This window comes from Pongo abelii, chromosome 11 (genome assembly GCF_028885655.2).
Source record: "Pongo abelii isolate AG06213 chromosome 11, NHGRI_mPonAbe1-v2.0_pri, whole genome shotgun sequence".
Lineage (NCBI taxonomy): Eukaryota > Metazoa > Chordata > Mammalia > Primates > Hominidae > Pongo > Pongo abelii.
The window spans coordinates 141452130-141465493 of record NC_071996.2 but is presented as its reverse complement, the minus strand read 5'-3'; the positions used below and the strand labels follow the sequence as shown (position 1 = coordinate 141465493).

General features: G+C 52.7%; 1 protein-coding gene across 1 annotated transcript in view; it reads right to left on the bottom strand.

Moving 5' to 3' along the window:
* Positions 1-3104: 3104 nt before the first annotated feature.
* The window catches only part of RAMP1 (receptor activity modifying protein 1), a 54022-nt gene continuing 43762 nt past the window's right edge, over positions 3105-13364 (bottom strand). Inside the window, exon 3 of the mRNA XM_024243150.3 lies at positions 3105-3682. Coding sequence (XP_024098918.1) covers positions 3427-3682 — 256 coding nt within the window. The 3' untranslated portion in view covers positions 3105-3426. The remainder of the gene's footprint in view (positions 3683-13364) is intronic.

Genomic DNA, 13364 nt, shown 5'->3' with positions numbered 1-13364 from the left:
TCAGACCTTTTTGATTAGAGTGCTCTGGGAACACCTTCTTCTACATAAAATCAGCCTCTGAATTTCAATGTCTAGTTTCTCTTGGTCTGTTTCCCTATAATGGGGCAGTGGCCATGAGGGTCTGTCGGTGCTGTGATGTGAAAAGCAGCCAGGGTCCCAGTGTCCTGGGAAAGTTTACTTTCCTTAATCAAAACAAATATTAATCTGAGGCAAGTGGTAGCACAGCTGTGAGTGGCCACCTAGAAAGATGTGTGGCAGGAGATTCATGTCCACAAAGTATAACACATCCCTCCACAACCACAACCAGCAGCAAACAGCAGGCCTGGAACCAATGAAAAACCCATGTCGTGACCACTGAATAAAGCAATAGAACATTGGAAGGGATAGTTGCACTTGAAGGTTACTGTTTCTACACACATGCACGCACACACATGCACGCACACACGCATGCATGCACACACGCACACACGCACACATGCACACACGCACACACGCACACACACATGCATGCACAAGCAGGCACACACACGCACACACACGCATGCATGCACACACACATGCACACACATGCATGCATGCACACACACACATGCACACACATGCACGCACACGCATGCATGCACACACGCACACATGCACACACACATGCACGCACAAGCAGGCACACACACATGCACGTGCACACACATGCACACGCACACATGCACACACACACACATGGCTGGCAAAGCACATGGCAAGGTGAGGGCCTTGTTCTTGAAGATGCTACAGACCTAAAATGGATTCTGGGAGGATTCTGCATGTGTAGCTCAGCCCTGGGTGAAGCAGTGGGCTCTGCACCCCCACCTGGGGGCCCGGGGGCCGCGGGGCTGCTGAAGCCAGGGCCTGGGGCTCTGCCACTGGTGGTGTGACCTTGGGCTAGCCACTAGGGTCCTCAGGGCTCCCTGGCTTTCTAGGGGAGAAGTGGGGGATGAGCCGAGACAATTGTCCCGTTTTCTTCCAGCTCTCATAACCAGTTTGTGACATAAGAGTACAGTTGGGTTACAACTGGGGCCTTAGGAAAGGAGGCAGGTGGAGGAAGAGCTGGCTGAGGGCTCAGGGGTCCCTGGATCCCAGGGAGGGGTGAGATTTCTGGAAGTGGAGATGGCAGAGTGAGTGGTGTGGACTAGACAGTGTCTTAAAAAGTTTCGTCAACTAAGGTGACAAATGCTTACTGGTAAGAGGACAGCCCCAGCCTGGCCTCACTGATAATGTTCCTGTAGTGGACCTGTGGGCCATCCCCGCGGGCGCTGTTTTGGTGGTAATTTTCAGTGAATCCCTCTTTTCCCCAGTCCCCTGCGGGAGGACTCCATCCCAAGCTCCCAGGACTGCCTAGCCGATCGACCCAGTCATGGCCCGGGCTCCAGGGCGGCTTGAGAGCTACCTCCTCCGGTGGTCCCTGACTCAGGTCCCAGCACAGCCCCCCAACCCAGGTTGGCCCGGCTGCAGGTTGTCTGAGAGATGCCGTCAGTATCGCAGGTCGAAATCATGTGAGAAGCTCCCACCTCCTGTCTCCTCGTCCTCATTGGGGCCTCTCAGGAAAGGCCAGCTTGTGAACACAGGGGCGAGGCCTGGCCCCCAGTGTGGCCCAGGGGGCAGGTGGGGGAGGAGCTGAGGGGGGAACAGAGGAGAGAAGGGGGAGGCAGCATCCTGGCCCCTCTTCGCCTTCATCTGTCCTGTGTATTGGAGTATCTCAAGGAATCTCATTGGACAGATTCCTGAGGTAACTCGGGCAAGTGACTTGAACTCTCTTTTTCTCCTCTGTGAAATGGGGACAATGACAGACCCTCCCTCAAGCGGCTTCTCTGAGAGTTTTATGAGCACAAGTTCACAGCGCAGTGCCTGGCTCACGCAAATGCTACTGCTGTTGTCATACTTATTATTTCCTCGTGGCCCAAAGCCACTGGCCCCAGGGCACCCTCGGCTTCTCCACTCACAGGTGGTCGCATCCTAGAAGCGGAGGAAGCTGGGGCCTGGCGTAGCAGACCGACCAGACCTTCACCAACGGCCCAAGGCTGAGACTGGGTCATGGACAGTGGAGTCCCGGCGGTTCCCAACAAGACAGAGACTAGGATCAGTCCCTGAGGCCACCGCCCACTGTTAGTAAACCCTGGGCTCCTCTTCTGACCCAGTGTAAGACACAGACACGCCTGCTCCTCTTGGGAAAACGGGCCCACGCCACAGCCATGGTTCCACTGGAGAAGCCGAGAAGCCACTTGGGGCTCCTTCTGGTCTCTTAGGCTGGGGATGCCTCTTGGGACTGGCTGGGTGGGGAGGTGGGGGCTGCCCGTGACGGGTGCACCTTGTGGGCGTGGGGTGGGGACTGCAACACCCGGGAGGAGGCTCAGGGGCTCTATTCGGGGAGGCTGCTGTGATAGGCTGCCTGGGGTCTGGTGGGCTCAGCCCAGCCTGGGCGGTGGGTGGCCCCATGTGGCTGTGGTGTGCTAAAGCTGAACCTACAAGGCCACGGCACTGGCTGCCGTGTTTGGATGGGGCTGTCATGTGGAGCAGAGGGAGAGGACAAGCTGAAGGTGATGGGGGAGTGGACACTCTTCTCAGTGACTGGAGAAGGGACAGGTCCTGGGGGCTGCAGGGGCCTGAGAGGAGGGGTCTGAACTCAGGGGACACCCAGGAGGGACTGTGGAGGTGCTCCTTTGGGGAGCTAGAGCCTTCTGGAAGCCCAGCTACAGGTAGGGATGTGGGCAGAAGCATGGATGGAGAGCAGGGAGGTGAGGGGCAGAGGGCCAAGCCCGGTGATGCCTCGGGGACAGACAAGAAGACAGCCTGCACCCGAGGCCCCAGGTATCTGTGGGGAGGGTCCCAGCCCTTCCTGGTCCGTGAGTTCAGTGTGTCCAGCCCTCGTCTGGACTGTGTCGCCGGGGGGGGGGGGGGCAGCAAGGGCCCCAGAATCCCCAGGAGCACCTCAGTGCACTCAGCATTGGCTCCAATGTCACCCCCGAGCAAAGGCCCCTGATTCCTCCTGTCAGAGGAAAGAGAGTCCACAGGGCCTGGGTTTCCACCCTTCTCCCAGTGATGGGTACCCAGAGATAATGAGTCTTTCCAAGTTCAAGAACATCCTTTTAATCACAAACCACTCATCCACCAATGCGGCTATGGGGTAAGCAGTCTAGGCTGGGACCTTTTCCAGAGGTAAGTCGGGGTCACGTCCCTGCCCCCTTCCTAGGGTGGCGGTGGCCTCCAGCCAGGGGTGCTTCCAGGTTAATGCCAGAGCCTTGGCTACTCTGGACTCCTGTGAACTCTTCTTGGCTGGAAGAAGGGGGGCATTGTGGGCCTGCTCTGTCCCAAGGCTCCAGAAGCTGCCCCTGCCCAGGCCTGCCTGGCCTCACCCTGCAGCCTGGGTGCACCTGCGGGCAGCCTGGGCCCTGCCTACACGATGCCCTCGGTGCGCTTGCTCTGCCAGACCACCAGTGCTGTCACCAGCAGGGTCACCGTGATGGGGACCACGATGAAGGGGTAGAGGATGCTGCCGGGCGGGTCCCGCACGGCCCTGCCTGAGATGGGGCAGCTCCTGAAGTAGCGGCCATGCACTGCCAGGAAGAACCTGTCCACCTCTGTGTTGGGCCAGAAGCAGCCCAGCTTCTCCGCTATGTGCCAGGTGCAGTCGGCCAGCTCCCTGTAGCTCCTGCGGATGGAAGAGGAGGTGGTGAGACCCTGGGCAGGCGGGGGAACCAACGCGGGACCCCAGCCCGGGGTGCTGCACCGTGGCCTCTCATGCGGCCCTGAAGCTTGGCTCGGAGAAGCCCCGGCGCCAAGGCAGTGGCCCTGGATCCAGGAGGGCAGGGCCCCGACGGCTCCAAGGGGACTCCAAGGCGACCTGCATGGCGGCCGGTGGTGCAGGAAGCCCTGGCGTGGCTGTGGGGCCTCTGGCAGCTCTGTCTGCACCGGGAGGACAAGCCAGGCTGGGTGGCCAATAAGGCCTGCACCTCTGCCACCGGCACCTCTGCCACCGGCTCCTCGGCCACCAGCTCCTTCTGCCACCCTGGGCAAGGTCACAGGCTGGTGCCGCGTCTGTGTGTGACTGTTATTCTGTATGTGACTGTAACTGTTATTCTTTGTGTGTGACTGTGTGACTATGTGTAACTGTTATTCTGTGTGCGACTGTGTGTGTGACTGTTATTGAATGTGTGAGTGTTATTCTCTGTGTGACTGTGTGACTATTATTCTCTGTGTGTGACTGTGTGTGTGACTGTGTTATTCTCTGTGTGTGACTGTTATTCTCTGTGTATGACTGTAACTGTGTTATTCTGCGTGTGACTGTGTGACTATTATTCTCTTTGTGACTGTGTGTGACATTGTGTGTGTGTGACTGTTATTTTCTGTGTGTGACTGTGTGTTACTGTTACTCTCTGTGTATGACTATGTGACTGTGTAACTGTTATCTGTGACTGTTATTCCCTGTGACTGTGTGTATAGCTGTTATTCTGTATGATTGTTAGTCTGTGTGTGACTGTGTTATTCTGTGTGACTGTGTAACTGTTATTCTCTGTGTGTGACTGTTATTCTGTGTGTTACTGTGTGACTATGTATATGTAACCGTGTTATTCTGTGTGTGACTGTGTGTGGGTGTGACTGTTATTCTCTGTGTGTGACTGTGTGTGGGTGTGACTGTTATTCTCTGTGTGTGACTGTTATTCTCTGTGTGTGACATTCTATTTGTGACTGTGTAACACTGTGTTACTGTGTGTGTGACTGTGACTGTGTTATTCTGTGTGTGATTATGTGTATGTGACTGTGTTATTCTCGCTGTATGTGTGTCCCTGTGTGTGAGTGTAACTTGTTATTTTCTGTGGGTGTGTGACTGTGTTATTCTCTGTGTGTGTCCCTGTGTAATTGTTATTCTTTGTGTGTGCAGGTGTGACTGTGTTATTCTGTGTGTGTCTCTGTGTGTGGGTGTAACTGTGTTATTCTGTGTGTGTGTGAACCTGTGTGTGCAGGTGTGACTGCGTTATTCTGTGTGTGTGTGTGTGCAGGTGTGACTGTGTTATTCTGTGTGTGAGACTGTGTGCGCGGGTGTGACTGTGTTATTCTGTGTGACTGTGTGTGCGGGTGTGGCTGTGTTATTCTGTGTGTGACTGTGTGTGCGGGTGTGACGGTGTTCTTCTGTGTGTGTGACCAGGTGCATGTGACCCCGTGTGGACTTCACCACAGGGCCCCTGACCCTATCCTGCCAGGGCTGCAGGTGACTTTACCCACAGGTATGGCTGCCACCAGGCTAGAAGGAAGGGTGTGGAGGTGGCTGTGTTGAGCCAGGGGCCCGGGCGGCACGGGCAGAGGGTGTGCCATTGGGGTGTTCCTTGGGCTTGGCTTGGAGAGAAGCCATCGTGGAGTCCCCTCTGCTCCAGGAATTTTAACCCTCGAAGCCGCAGCAGGTGAGCTCATTCCCACCCTGCCCTTAAGTGCTCTCAGGACTCTGCTCCCCAGGGCTCTCTGGGGAGAGCAAACGCCATCTGTTTCTGAACAACTTTTTCCATAGACGTGGGTTTGTAGGCCACAGGATGCCCTTTGAAATGAAGTGGACAAAACCCAAGTGGACCCGGCCATCGGTGCTTTTCCATGCCATCTTCCAACCCAGGACGTGGGTGTCAAGTGCCTCTTCCAGCAGAGGAAACTGAGGCTCTGAGACATCACTGGCCATGGGTAGAGCCCAGACCATGTCGGCTCCTTCTGTCTCCAGTCCTGCATTCCCCCCAACCCCCTGTGACCTCCTGCTTCACAGAACAGCCCTGAGACTCAGGAAGAAAGGCCCCTCTGGCGTTTCATGGGGCTCAGAGCCTGTTCTTAGGGACTGATGGCCTGAAGGGGTCTCGGTGGCATTCACTGTTGTCACCATTCCATGATAACTGCTGCTATCATGAAGGTCCACTGGGTACCCCTGCATGACAAGCACGGGCTCGGCAAGGCCTATGTGTGAGCTCGCTCATGCTTGGGGACCGCTGTTACTCATTGTTTTGTAGACAGGGAAATGGAGGTTTGGGAAGGCTGGAAGGCTGCCGGGTGAGAGGGCCAGGATGTGACTGTATGGGTCTCACACCTTACCACTGTCCCTTGCCCCCGGTGGCCAGATCTGGCCACAGCTTGGACACTTCCTTGTCTGGGTCCAAGTCGCACTCACCGAGGGTTGAGGCTACAGTGGGCATCTGTAAGCCAGTGAGCCTTGAATGAGCCCTTGCCCCATGGGGGCAGCCTGAGTGCCTCTAGGGCAGGTGCCGAGTCCCCTTCACCCCCGTATCCATGATGCCAGGCTTGCTGTGGAAGTTGTGCCACCAGGGCTGCAGCCAGGGTAGGAACAGGCTCAAAGCCCTTTCCACCATCCCAGACTCTTCTCTCCCGGGAAGCAGATGCCTTAGGCTGCTAAGGGAGGAACAGTACAGCCTGTCACCCCCAGGGCACAGACAAAGACACACCATGGCTGGGGGAAGGATAGGAAGGAACTCTTTTTCCTTGGAAGGGCACCAGGAAAACATCCTGGCCTACGATCCTGCACCATACAAAACAGAGGCCTTGGCTGGGTGTGGTGGCTTAACGCCTGTAATCCCAGCACTTTGGGAGGCCGAGGCGGGTGGATCACAAGGTCAGGAGTTCGAGACCAGCCTGGCCAAGATGGTGAAACCCCATCTCTACTAAAAATACAAAAATTAGCCAGGCACAGTGGCGGGCACCTGTAATCCCAGCTACTAGGGAGGCTGAGGCAAGAGAATCGCTTGAACCCGGGAGGTGGAGGTTGCAGTGAGCCGAGATCACGCCACTGCACTCTAGCCTGGGTGACAGAGCAAGACTCTGTCTCAAAAACAATAACAACAACAACAAACAACAACAACAACAAAACCAGAGGTCTCTTCTCGCTGGGGAAGGGACAGGACAGTCGTACCCAATACCCCGGCAGAGTTTGCCACAGGGAAGAGGGGCAGGAATGCTGGGGCGAAGGGCACAGGGAAGGGCCTGTCTAAACTGAGGCTGGACCAGTACACAGAGAACCCTCCCCAAGCCTTGAACATAACCTTGGTAGAATAACAAGCAGCAGCTGTCTACTGCCGAGAGAAAGTGGGGTGAGATCCATGCTGCAGCACAGGCAGGCAAGAGAAGGCTAAAAGCAGAGGGTGGGGCACCACACTGAGGAATCGCCTCCAGTGCCCTAGTCCCAACCCTGGGCACAAGGCAATGGCAGCTCATTGCTGGAGGTACTTGAGGCCTATGGTACATTGAAGATAACCATAACAATGACAAATCCCAAACCCAGCTCAATTCCTAACAAGATTGACTCAAATCCCACACCAACAGTCTGACAGAAGAGGCTTACCCATTTCCACATGTAAATACTATTGACCGTAGTCACCTCTGTTCTATACATGAATGTTCAGCATTCAACAAAAATTATATATTTTTTTTGTTCAGAAGCAAAAAAACCAACCAACCCATTGTCAAGAGGCAAAACAATGAATGGAGTTAGACTCAGAGACGACCTAGATGTTGTAACTATTAGACAGGTATGTTAGAATGGCTAGTATAATAACGGGTCTAGTGGAAAAGGTAGACAGTATGCACAAACAGATGGAGAATTTAAGCAGAGAGGTGAAAACTTAAAGTCAAAGACAGTTGCTAGAAATAAAAAGATATGGCATCAGAGAGAATTCCTTCAATGGGCCCATCAGCAGACACAAAAACTGAGGAAAGAGAGAAATTGAAGATATGTCAGTAGAAATTAACCAAACTGGAACACAAAGAAAAAAAAAAGTGAGGGAAAACCAGTGCATCCAAGAGCTGTGTAACATGACAATCCTGTAAATGACATCAACCTCAACTCATAATGTGAGAGTCTCAGAAAGAGGAGAGAGAATGGAGCAGAAGAAATATTTGAAGAGATAATGGCTGAGGATTTTAAAAAAATAATGAAAGGCATAAAATCGCAGATCCAAGAAGCTAGGAGACCCTCAAACAGGACAGAAAACAAAGCAGCTACAACAGCAAACAACCAAGTAGACACATCAAACTCCAACTGCTGAGCACCAAAGAAAAAGGAAAAAATCTTGAGGTCAGAGGAAAAAAGACATACAGAAGAACAGTGAGTTACAGCAGATTTCTTAATTTCTTATCAGAGGCTTGTCATGCGGGAAGACAATGGGCAACATCTTGAAAGTATTAGAGGTTGCGGGGAGGGGAAACACATTCTTGTCAGCCTGGAATTCTATGCCTAGAAAAAAATACCTTTTGAAAATGAGGTTGAGGCTGGGCACATTGGCTCACACCTGTAATTCCAGCACTTTGGGAGGCCGAGGCAGGCAGATCACTTGAGGTCAGGAGTTTGAGACCAGCCTGGCTAACATGGTGAAACCTCATCTCTACTAAAAATACAAAAATTAGCTGGGCGTGGTGGCAGATGCCTGTAATCCCAGCTACTCGGGAGGCTGAGGCAGGAGAATTATTTGAACCTGGGAGTTCAGTGGGCGGGGGTTGCAGTGAGTTGAGATCATGCCATTGCACCCCAGCCTGGGTGACAGAGCAAGACTCTGTCTTAAAAAAAAAAAAAAAAGAGGTTGATATAAGAACCTTTTGAGAAAAAGGAAGCTGAGAGAATTCATTGGCAGCAGACCTGTGCTACAAGAAATGTCAAAGAAAGTTCTTCAGTCATAAGAAAGAATTTGAGATCCACATAAATAGATGAAGGGCTCCAAAAACAGTGAAAATGAAGATAATAGAGGGGTACTTTTCCTTATATTTAATCTAGAAAGTGAGTAAATGGATCAGAGGCCATAAATCAAATGTGAGGAGACCCTTGGGGGCTTTAAGAGGCTATACAGAAAAAGTAGGGGCCTCTCCGGCATCCCAGCGCCCCTCTACCCCAGCCCCTATCGTTCGGTCACTGTTTTTCCTCCCTGGCTGCCCTCTGGGTCACTGCCCTGAGTGCACCGGGCCTCCCTTAGCCCATCCAAGAGGCCTAGTAGATGAGGCATGACGAGGGAGAGGCAGCAGAGAGTATGCCCTGCCTGTGGGCACTGGGGTGTCTGGTGTCTCCAGGTGAACAAGGACTCATGTTTCAAGAAGAAAACAGAAGTGGAAAAAGCCATAGGAAGTCGTGATGGTCTGAGTCTCATCGTGGGGAAAAAATGAATGGGTGCATGTCATGTGGCTGGTCCACGGTAAATGTTAGACATGTTATTGTTGCTGAAAAGCAAGTCCAGCCTTCTCAACTACAGGGCTAAACAGTGAGAACACTGCCTTTTTTATTTTTATTTTTTGAGACAGTCTCGCTCTGTTGCCCAGGCTGGAGTGCAGTGGTGTAATCTCAGCTCACTGCAACCTCTGCCTCCCAGGTTCAAGCGATTCTTCTGCCTCAGCCTCCTGAGTAGCTGGGACTATAGACACGGTCCATCACACCTGGCTAATTTTTGTATTTTTAGTAGAGACGGGTTTGCACTATGTTGGCCAGGCTGGTCTCAAACTCCTGACCTCAGGTGATCCACCCTCCTTGGCTTCCCAAAGTGCTGGGATTACAGACGTGAGCCACTGCATCTGACCAATGAATGCTGCTTTGAATGATGATCCTCTCCCATATCTCAGACCCACCAAACCCGCAGGCAGTTTAGTTTTTGGTGTTCTGCAGATCCAGTGACACATGATCCTGAACCCTGCCCCCTGTCCTCTGAGGAGCGGAGCTGTGGCATTTTTAGGAGGAGCTATTGCCATCTCTGCACTGGCCAAACAGAACAGGAAGGAGCCAATGCAGGAGGCCACGCGGAGGCAGATAGGGCCGTGTGTGGGTGGGCTATTCTGGGACCAGGCACTCTCTCCTTGATATGTCAGCCTTCTGGATTGCAGCGCCACCCACGTCTAAAAATATCTCTAATGTGCAGTCGGCTGCCCACTTCATCCTGTTTATTTATACAGAAGTGACAGCTGAAACTTTCAATAAATGTTGTGAGCTCCGTCAGTGAGGATGTGATAAAGAAGTCCCCTCAGAGTACAGACATTCTTCTGCCCAAAAGAACACAGAACGGACTGAAGGACCCAAAATAGTCATGAAAAATACACCCTGGCTTTAACTCCCTAAAGTTTCAGTTCTCATGTCACTGAGTAATTATCCATTTTTGGCTAGGACCTTCTATTCTGGGGTTCAAAGCAAACTTTGCTCGGAATGTTCCTGAATCCTATGATGGGAGTTTCCAGCGTATCTGGGTCCCAAGTCAAGGCCCGACACCACAGTTCATGGTTGTTTACTTGCTGGTAAGAAAGTGTGATCACTGATGCTCACAGGTGAGTCCTCTACTCTGGGGACACCCTGGGGTTGCAGTTGTCCCCCAGCTACCCCCAGCTGGCCCTAATATGAAATATCTGAGCCTGGGCCCTGTCACTCACAGACCTGGGTTCAAATCCCAGCTCCACCTCTTACCCAGAGTGATCCTGGAGACCTCATTCGCTTGTTCAAGCCTTAGTCTCCTATTAAGATGAAGATACAGGTCCTCACTTGACTGGCTCATGAAGTATACATTTCTTGTCCTTTCTGAGTTCATACTTGAGCAAAAGGTGACCAGGCAATGTGTGTCTAAATCGTCAGAAAATCTCAGGGGAAAGCACTTTTGGCTTTACATTCACTTTTTAAAATTTATTATTTATTTTAGACAGGGTTTCACTCTGTTGCTCGGGCTGGAGTGCAGTGGCATGATCTTGGCTCACTGCAACCTCTGCCTCCCGGGCTTAGGTGATCCTCTTGCCTCACCCTCCAGAATAGCTGGGATTACAGGCGTGCACCACCACACCTGGCTTTTATTTAGTTAGTTAGTTATTTTTATTTATTTATTTATTTTGAGACAGCGTCTTGCTCTGTCACCCAGGCTGGAGTCCAGTGGCGCGATCTCGGCTCACTGCAAGTCCTGCCTCGTGGGTTCAGGCCATTCTCCTGCCTCAGCCTCCCGAGAAGCTGGGACTACAGGTGCCCGCCACCATGCCTGGCTAATTTTTTTGTATTTTTAGTAGAGACGGGGTTTCACCGTGTTAGCCAGGATGGTCTCGATCTCCTGACCTCGTGATCCGCCCGCCTCAGCCTCCCAAAGTGCTGGGATTATAGGCGTGAGCCACTGAGCCTGGCCCAATATTTCTTCTAGAAATACAAATGACTACTAAGCACGTGAAATGAAAGACCAAACATCCAGACGGCATTCCTCTTAAAAATGAGAATGCTAGGCTGGGCGTGGTGGCTCACACGTGTAATCCCAACACTGGGGGAGGCCTAGGCCGGAGGATTGCTTGAGCCTAGAAGTTTGAGAGCAGCCTGGGCAACATAGTGAGACCTTGTCTCTACAAAAAAATACAAAATGGCTAACACAGTGAAACCCCGTCTCTACCAAAAATACAAAAAATTAGCCGGGTGTGGTGGTGGGCGCCTGTAGTCTCAGCTACTTGGGAGGCTGAGGCAGGAGAATGGCGTGGACCTGGGAGGTGGAGCTTGTAGTGAGCCGAGATCGCACCACTGCACTCTGGCCTGGGCGACACAGCGAGACTCTGTCTTAAAAAAAAACAACAACAAACATTTGCCAGTGATGGGATGCACGTGTAGTCCCAGCTGGTTGGGAGGCTTAGGTCAGAGGATCACATGAGCCCAGGGAGGTGGGAGACTGAGGCTGCAGTGAGCTGTGTTCCTGCCACTGCACTCCAGCCTGGGCGACAGAGTGAGACCCTGTCTCAAAAAAAAGAAAAGAATGCTGAATGCTAGTGAAGGTGTAGGATACTGAGGCAGGCACTCACAGCATTCCTCATGGAAGATAAACTGGTATAATTTTTCTGAAACACAATTTGGCAATATGTATCAATAACCTCAAACTCATGGATACTTCTTGACCCCGTAATTCCATTACTGGGAATTATCCTAAATTAATAATGTGAAATATAGATAACAGTGATGTAAGAAGGTGTTCACTGCAGATTTATAATTATGAAAAACAGCAAACTACAGGACAGGGGTCACACAAATTATTTATGAGTGGCTCTATTATGTAGCTGTTAAAATTACATTTAGGAAGAAAATTTTAAGATGTGGAAAAATATTTATGTTCTAAAGCTGGGCAAAAGAACAGCTCTCACGCCTGTGATCCCAGCACTTTGGGAGGCTGAGGCAAGAGGATCGCTTGAGGCCAGGAGTTCAAGACCAGCCTGGGCAACCTAGTGAGACTCGGTCTCTCTGCTAAATAAATAAATAAATAAATAAAGTTTTGAAAAGCAGCAGCAGGTTAGACCAGGTACCATGAACAGCCTGGATTGGGGTAAAATGGTCCACATGGGAGGCGGACACAGCAGAATGTCACAGGGGTGATCCCCACCAGGATGGTAATAACACGAAGGACTTTTCTCTCAACTTTCTCGGGTTTTCTGGGTTTTCTACCTTGAGCATACGTACTTTTTATAATTATATTTAGCAGCTCATTTTAGCAGGAAGGCTCACAGGAAACTAGATGTTGATGTCACCGCATCTGCAGCCACCGTGCCTGGTGTCTGGGGCAGCCTGGGTCTTCCCACCAGAGGGCTCTGATGTGCAGGCGGGGCTGGGACCCTCTGGTGACAGCAGCTCATGGGGGCGGCGTGCAGTGCAGACAGGGAGCGGGGACAGGGCGTTGGGCCTCTCCAGTCTCAGTGGCCTCCTGCGTGGAATTGGGGGCCCCGCGGGACCCAACTCTGAGGCAGGAAGGGGCTCTGTGGGAGGGTGAGTGGGGGCGCGGGGTGGGCCCTGGGGGCAGGACCCCACTTTCCTCCTTGCTGTGTCCCCCCCACCCCCTCTGCGGGGACCTCTGCATCCTCCTGCTCCTCCTGTTCCCTCCTCCATCTCTCTGTCCTTCTGGCCCCTCTTCTTCCTGATCCCTGTCTCCTCCTGGCCCCTCCCTCCTCCTCCCAGACCCTCCTCCACCTCCTGATCCCTCCCTCCTCCTCCCAGCCCCTCCTCCTCCTCCCAATCCCTCCCGACCCCTCCCTCTTCCACCTCGCCCTTGCTCCAGGCCCCCGCCTCATCCTCACTCCAGCCTTGCTCCGGCTGGCAGTGGGGCATCCTCACTCACTGAAGCTCCCCGGCCCTTACCAGCCCCCGGAGGAGACGCATCCCCCGCGAAGTGCTCCTTCTCTCTTGGGCTTGGGCTGCACCTGTGAGTTCCCCATTCTCCCTCCTCCACCTGAAGCCTGGGCCATTCACTTCTGGCTGTGAACACATGTGACTCAGGGCCCCCATGCCATGCCTATCCCCTGAGTTATCATGGCTCCCCTTTCCCTCAAGGGTGCCCTCCCCACTCCCCTCCTGAGGCCCCATCACTGTGCCCAGGATGGGGCAG